We start from the raw sequence: 8,010 nt of genomic DNA, 5'->3' as shown, positions 1-8,010 counted from the left end.
AGTCACGCTGGTCTCACTGGAAAGCAGTGCTTTAAAAAAAACCTGTTAGATCGGGATCATTTTAAATTCAATATTAGGGCTGTGTTTCAGCAACAACAATTGCAAAATGTGTTTATAAAAAAAAACTCTGAAGTTGTTATACACTCCGAAATCATTCCCTCCACAGCCAGAAAACAAGCCCGAGACTTCTTCTGCAACTTTTGAATTGCTCCCAGGCGTATCTTTGATGGTTGGGGTGTTTTGTTTTTGTAATTATTATTTATAAGTGTAAAAAGTTCTTGACCTGTGAAATGGCCATTTAACTGCTGCAGAGCAGGTGATTTTTAAATAAACACGGAAGGGTTGTTTTTGTTTGTTTGTTTTGAGGGGAAAGAAAAGTCTCCAATCCCATTTTCACCCAAATGCTTCAAGTGGCAGCACTGGGAGCTTTCTGCCCCCAACTTTCTCAATGAGACACGCTACGCTGGCCCCCAGCTCGGACTCGCTCGCGCTATTTTGTCCCGATCTGCCTCCTCCTCGGTCGCTTTTCCCCTAGAGCTTTTCTTGTGCGGCCCCAGTTCCCCTTAACCCACACGCGAGCGAGCGAGGCGCGCTTGGAGGGGGCTGGAAGCTGCGGGGGAGGGAGGCCCTGGGGAGAGTGTCCGAGAACACAGTGCACGTTACTTACATGTCCACGGCCCCTTTACACAGTTACTCCCGCGGGGGAGCGGGGGGAGGGCGCCCAGCCCCAGCGTCTCCCCCGCCCCCCGCCGCAGCCTTCACTCCAGGCCGTTCCTGTGGCCGGGCTCCGGCGGCTGCAGCAGCTCCGGGGAGTGGCAGGGCGGGCTGCCCGCCGCGCTGTGCTCGCTGTCGGTGTCGCTGCCCTTCTTGCCGCCGCTGCCGGAGCCGCCCCCGCCGCCGCCCCCTCCGCCGCCGCCGCCGCCGCTGTGGGTCTTCACGTGCTTGCTGAGGTGGTCGCTGCGCATGAAGCGCTTGTTGCAGACGGGGCAGGCGAAGCGCTTCTCGCCCGTGTGGGTCCGCAGGTGCCGCTGCAGCTCGTCCGAGCGGGTGAAGCGCTTGCCGCAGAAGAGCCAGTTGCAGACGAAGGGCCGCTCGCCCGTGTGCCAGCGCAGATGCGCCTTCAGGTGCGACGTCTTGCCGTAGACCTTGCCGCAGCCCGGGATGTGGCAGCTGTGCAGCCCCTTGCGCCGCAGGCTGGCCCCGGCCGGCCCCAGCCGCTCCGCCTCCTGGCAGTTGGGGCAGTCGCAGGTGGCCCGGCCGGAGTAGCGGCGAGCCGAGGAGCGGGGCGAGCCCCCCAGCGGCACGGCGGGGCCCCCGCTCAGCATGGAGCCCCCGGCGCCGGCCAGCGGCGAGGGGGCCGAGTCCGGGTAGGAGCCGGGCAGCACGGGCTTAAATCCGTCCATGAGGTGCTGCCCGGCGGGGCTGAGCAGGTGCGAGGAGGCGCCGCTGCTGAAGGCCGAGTGGCCCAGGCCCGAGTAATCCGAGTTGTAGCCGCCCAGCGGCGAGTGCAGCGAGGTCTGGAGCCCCCCGGCGGCCGGGTGCAGGGAGCCCTGCAGCGCCGCCGCCCCGTTGGGGTTCTGCACGTCGATCCAGCCGGCGCCCACGTCCCACCAGCTGGAGGCGCCGGCCGAGCCCACCTCGCCGGCGCCCAGCCCCGGGTGCGAGGGCTTGAACCAGGACTCGTAGGGGTGCGCCATGCCCACGCGCGGGTAGATGCCCTGCAGCCCGTCCACCGACGTGTGCACCTTGGAGAGGAAGACGGGCTGGTGCGCGGCCGCCTCCTGGGACGAGCCCCCGCCGCCCCCTCCGCCGCCGCCCCCGGAGCTCACGGGCGCCTGGAAGACGGAGTAGTCGTTGGCGAAGGGCGAGCTGGCGGCGGCCGCGCTGCTGGAGGTCAGCGAGAAGGCGCTGGAGCCCGGCGAGCCGCCGCAGCTGAAGGAGTCCGAGACCAGGGCGGCCGCCGCCGCAGCCGCCGCCGCTGCAGCCGCAGCAGCCGAGGAGCCGTTCCGAGAAGCGCCCGCCACCCCGAAGCCCGACAGGCTGGAGCCCACCACGTTGCAGCTGCCCGAGGAGGAGGAGGAGCGTTTCCAGGGGTGGAAGCCTTTGCCGAAGGAGGACGCGCTGTCCGAGAGGGACGAGGGAGACGGGCTGGGGCTGCCGATCTTGTTGCAGGTGGCGGCGAGCATGGCCAAAGGAGTCGAGCCTAACCTCGGTTCTTCCTGCGGAGAGAGGGACAAGAAGGGCATCAGCGTCAGAGCCTGCCCTCGAAACAACCCTCCCGCCCGCCAGCCTCCCATCGCGCCCCTGCCCCTCTCCCCAAACCGCTGACCCAGGCTCGCTCCATCGCCACCACCCCAGAGAAAGGAGAGAAAGTTTTTCCGGGCTTCCTCTGAAATGGGCTGGCTAAGGAGAGCTGGGGTTTATGTAGCCTCCGGCTAGCTGGGGTATTTTAACGCTGATAAACCTAGAGGGGGTGAGAAAAAGTTATTTATTTCCGCGATGCTAAAACTAAAGCCCCTCAACCCGGAGGCAGCTACGTTGCAGCTTGTCCTCCTTTCCCCAGGAACTAAGAGGTTCGTTTCTCTCAGGCCAAAAAAAGACCAGGTTGCAAAAAGTTGCTAGACAGTCTTATCTACGTACCAATAAACAAACATACAAGTTCAACGTACCTGCTGGACGCGACGGGCTGAAAAAATGTTAAAGGGAAAAAGAAAACCACAATCTGTTGCAAATTAGCAATTGCACACGGACGGAGAAAGTGCTGCTTTTTTCCTCCAGCAGTCACATGTAAAGAAGAGAGGACACTTCACCGGGGATACAGGAACAGCACAGCCCGGGCGCTGTAGGTTGCTTCTACAAATGCCCTTAAGACCTTTTCCTGCACACTGAAAAGTGACTCTGGCCCCTTTCCCCCCCTCTCTCTTTCTTTTCTCCTAAACTCACTTGTACTTAAGAAAAAAAAAACCTCAATAGAGGAGACTGATAGCCCTGGTCAAGACAGGGGCTATTTTAACCCCCTCCGATCGACAATAAAAAGAAACTAATTAAACCAGCAAGAGAAAAAATCCTTAGACTCACCCCTAGAAGTGAAGTTGCCATCACACAAAAGTGCCCTCCTCTCAGAGGATCTTTTTTATATTGATAAATCAGAGGCAGTGTTTTTTTTAGAGGTGTGCAATACAATGATCAGTTCCGCCCATTCCACCACAATTGTAGCTCCCTCTCAGGCTTTGAAGTGCCGCTGAGTCCCAGCCAGCCAATCTACAGCCTCGCCGGGCCTCTCAGATACGTTACTGCGTGAGGTCATCAGCACCGCCAAACGCATTCTGCAGCCGCGCGGCAGCAACAGCGGCTCTCCAAAAAGAAAGACAGAGAGAGATTGCAAATTTAAGGGAGGGTGCACAAATACAGGGTGCCCACAAATACTCAATGCAACTACCCAAGTGCATTTCTGCTTCCCCCTTCCCAGTCCTTTTCTTGAGTTTAAAAACTCCCGGCAGCATTTTCAGTTTAGTGAGTGTCAATAGTTTCATTCTTTTGTAGCTCTTGTTACTCCTGCCTTTCCACCCTTTGCCTTTAGCAATGTATACGTAGTCGGGTTTTTGTGGCTAGAAGTTATGGATTGTGCCTTCCCGTGGACTTTTTTTGGTTTGTTGGGTATTTGGTGTGGATCCAAAGGTCCCACTTTCCTGACGAGGTGTTTGTTCCCTGATAGCTAGCTAGCTAGTTCTGATTGCAGTTCACTTCGTTTTGCTTTCAGACTGTTTATCTTTTCAAGGGAACAGGAAAATATTTAAGTTCAGTGACCACAGTTAGGTCGATTTCTGTCCGGATTCCTTTTACATTGCTGTTGCTTTGTGCGAATGTTTTTGGCAACCCAGACTAAGCCATATATCAGTGCCAGTGCCCTAGGTTATAGGTACACGGAGATAATTTGTGGTATATATTCTCAGAAAGTGTCATCAGAGTTTTAGGAACACGGCAGCTGGACCACAGAGTAAACAATATTTCATTTGCTGTTCCTCTTTGTGTATTGAAAATACGCAGTTTAATCTCCTCTCCTCTGTTGTCCAAATGTTGATAGTTTAAAGATGGAAGTTATTAATACTGTGAGCAATGGAGAGCTGCGTTGTTTTGACTGGCCTACTATGTTTGGGTTGTTGTTGGTTTTTTTTAAATCAAATGCATCAAATGCTTCCTAAAACTCTGAAAAACATGCAGCTGTCTTCGGGTGAGGTTGTATCATTGGTGTACATTTCGGGTAGGAAAGTCGGCTTGGGTGTTTGGGTTTTTGACTTGTTTCAATGTTGCGGGGATATTGAGCATACATCATATCTATTGATTAAGGGGGTAACGTACATTATCATACTTTGAAGTAAGAGTGAAGTAAATTAATGAACTGCTTTCTTTCTCTGAAGACTGACGGTTACCATAAATGTCGTGTTTCTCTCCGCGAGCTGCTCTGAATGATTTTAGCCTGTTGAGAAGGCGTGACAGGCCAGCCCAGAAGGAGGAAGGGGTGGGGGAAGGAGGGAACTCCGTTTAACAAATAAAAAAGAATTAACTTCATTGCTTTGGTCTCCTTCTATAATGATATTCATTTTACAGACCTAATGCACACTTGTTTAAATTTCGGGTTTAATTCTAATCAATACCATCATCCGGTAGAAAAGGGGGGGGAGCATTTTCGTGAGAGACTCCCTTGTATAAATGCTTATTAACTTTTATCTCTACTTCCTTTATCTGTTGGAGCTGGAGTGTAACTATTAAGACAGAGATCAGAAAGCTTAAGAGCAAAACACGCATTTTAAGCAATATGCTTTTCAAGCGGAATAGAAAATCGCATTTTGTGGCGTGTCAGAGTCTGCATAAAGATCATTTACTCTCAGCCTGATAAAGTTCCTCTATGTATGTTACAATACATGAGCAAAGTATAATGCTTAAGTGGTATCTTTAAAAAATAACCTCTCTAGTTAGGTCTTTAATTAGATCGCTTCCACATTTGTCTGCATTTTGTATGAAATGAGCCTTTTACGAAGTTTGTATACTTTTACTAACTTTTCTTTTTTAATTTTGTTCTGAAAGATTTTATTTTTCAATTTATTTTCCTGTCAACATAAATAAAGCCGTGAGACATTGACGTTGGAAATAATGAAAAACTCTTACAAAAATCCCCTATAACGGGAACTTGACAAAAGGTTTCAGGCAAATACATAATCGTAACTGAATAAAAAGCTCAAAATTGGGTCAGTAGCATCACTCTGCTGGTCTGATAGTTTCACTGAAACTGGAAAAACAGCAGCTCTGAAATTTGAGAGAAGTGAGCTGATCATTTCTGAATTCACCCCAGGAACATCTGTAACCTTCCCCTTTTGTATACATTGCCTGCTGGGCAGAGGATTTAAGAAAGCTTACAATTTTGTTTGCATTTGCGTTATTGACCACTGCACTTAAGGGTGTATTACAGCAAGATAATATGCAGGTTTGTGGGGAGGAGGGAAGGGGGAAAAGCTAGCAAGTAAAGGCTTTTCCGAAATTAATTAAAACTTTTTTTCCATTTGAAGTTTAATGTACTGGGGTAGATAAATGTTCGTGCTGTTTCTTGAAAACCTGTGGGATCCACTCCCAATAAAGCGAAAATCTATTAGCATTCTGTATGCATCTGCGGCATAAATTTCATTTGAATTTCAAATTTAATAAACCAGGAGGTTTTTAATCATCCCTGGTTTTATTTGTTTGATATTAACATGCTTATTGACCGGGTCTGTTGACCAGTTTGATCATTACAGGACAGCAAAAAGTTAATTAAAACGACCACAGCTCCTTAATCATATCATCTGTCTCATCCATGTCGCTCCCTTTATTACAGGCTATGATGGATAGTCTCCCAGATTAATTTCTCTGTTTCTTCGATTTGGACAACAGCTTTGGGGACCTAATTTACATCCTGGGAACAACTTGCTCAAGTGTACCAAACACCTTGTGTCTACGGTATACATTAGCAATCTCAGAACTTTACCGGCAAGGATAGCTGTCGGTAATCCTTTCCTCGGACCAGAACAATGGCCTCGTGTGACGACGCCCTGTACCCTGAAAATCAAATACACAAATGCTCCTAAGGGTTAGCTGCCTGTATACAATGTGCTTTAGATGGGGGGCTCTTTCTGATTGATACAATGAAAATATAGTTCCTCTCCGGCTATTTCAGAAGGACATAGCTGGAAAGGATTTAATCTAAATAATGAACAAACCACACCTGGAAGGTAAATATAAAAAATGAGACTATATTGCAAGTGTTTGTACTCTGTGAGTGTGTGTTTTGTGTATACAATACCTGTGCGTGGTTGTGATCTATTAATAATCATGTAATATCCTGAATGTTATATGATTACAATTAAATCGCTCAGTGTCTAAGTAATTATGCACATTTTCTCAGCCGTCTCCGTAAGCGTAAAGCGAAGGCTACAGTTTAGAGCTAAACCTGACTGGTTTAAATTCAGGTTTTGACATATGCCCTGGGAAGGGTCTAATTGACTTGGATTCCTTACCCCCTCATGGTCACTGCATTGGAAACTCCTATCTTGGACTGGGGCGCTGATAAACCGTGCGGGAGGTGGACCCCCGTGAGGGGAGGTCTCTCCGGACTCTGGATTTGCACAGATTTGAAGCTCTCGGGTTTATGGCCAAAGTTTCTTCCGTTCTTGAATTCCTGCTGAAAAGAAAACCTGGACAGACTGTAGCAGGTACCTGTGGATTCAGACGGGCACCCCCTTTTACATTACTGCTCCAAAGCCACGTTCACCTGTCTGTGTCTAATGATTTACTGAGCGGTGACAACAAACTCTCCAGGTTTCAAGGGCTCAGCTTGGGAGGAAAAATGGAAGGAAAAAAACAACACAGACACCTTTCAAAAGGACCGTGCTGTTATTACCGATTATCATTTACCAATAATAATGATTAATGTTATTATTTGATAGTCAGCCCCATCTTTCCATCGCTATAGCTGATTTTGGACGTTTTTCTCATTACTTAATTGGGCAAATTCGTTGATTGCAGCTGTGTAGTAGGGTATCTTGGTCTAATGAGAAGCAGACTCTGCTGAAAGCAGAGAATCCTTTTTCTGGCTGTATTTATTACCGAACACAATGTACCTAATTGATATCTCATGTTGTACCTGAAAGCACAGTATTGTTCCCAGTCCTGTACGTTTTTTCAAAAACATTCAAGATTATTTTTAAACAGCCTCAGTGCTGCGGCTCTCTCATCTCAAAAGGGTTGAAATGTCTCAAAACGGGCATCGCTCCTCAGCCTTAGAGCTTGGTTTACTTACTGAGTCATTTTCGCTAGGGCACAGATTGATCTTCTATTTTCAGCTGACTGCGGACAAAAATTGTGCTTTGGTCAAAAAGAGGGTATGCGTCTCTCAAATATCGATGCCGGTGCAATTAGATTAGCCTATGAATACAGTATGCGCATATTATTGTGTTTATAGGGAGAGAGAGAGATGTGCGTTCATATCACAATGTTTATAGATGGGGGTGTATACAATATAACTGAGCAACATTTTCACGGATATTGTGTAACTGTACACCAGCGGCGTTCGTAAGTGATCGTGTAAGTACATGAGGCATGTTATGGAGTGAAAGTGAGCTTCTAATCTACGTGCGTGTGTGTGCCTGTATGTCTGTTCTGCTGAGGGAGAGGGGCAGAGAGAATGCGCGAGATAGACCTGCTCTCTGCAATACAGTAGGTCACTTTGTTTTTTCCTAGAATAGATTTGTTTAAGCTGTTTTCTGTGTTTCTACTATATCTCACTTCCTCACAGCCACCACTTACAGTTAAAAACTACTAAATCCTTATCCTTGGAACTATTGATTTCTTTTCATTCTGCTCTGTTAGTAGAGGAGGTAATGCTTCCAGATTACCCAGCGTCTCCTCCAGACGGTTGACAATTGCAATCGCAGTTTCGGAAAGATAAATGTTACTTTGGGAATTCTGTTTAATTACAAA

At 48.5% G+C, this 8,010-nt stretch overlaps 1 protein-coding gene across 1 annotated transcript; it reads right to left on the bottom strand.

Annotated features, from left to right (window-relative positions):
• Positions 1-758: 758 nt before the first annotated feature.
• Positions 759-3,183, bottom strand: SP8 (Sp8 transcription factor). Its single transcript, XM_045007332.1, has 2 exons — positions 3,079-3,183; positions 759-2,219 (listed from the first exon to the last, which is right to left on the bottom strand). The coding sequence occupies exons 1-2, from the start codon at positions 3,097-3,099 to the stop codon at positions 759-761; spliced, it is 1,482 nt and encodes a 493-aa protein (XP_044863267.1). The 5' UTR covers positions 3,100-3,183.
• Between the last annotated feature and the right edge of the window lie 4,827 nt (positions 3,184-8,010).

Source organism: Mauremys mutica, chromosome 2 (genome assembly GCF_020497125.1).
Source record: "Mauremys mutica isolate MM-2020 ecotype Southern chromosome 2, ASM2049712v1, whole genome shotgun sequence".
NCBI classification, from domain to species: Eukaryota; Metazoa; Chordata; order Testudines; family Geoemydidae; genus Mauremys; species Mauremys mutica.
Note: the sequence above shows the minus strand (reverse complement) of the source record. Positions and strands in the feature narration are given on the sequence as shown.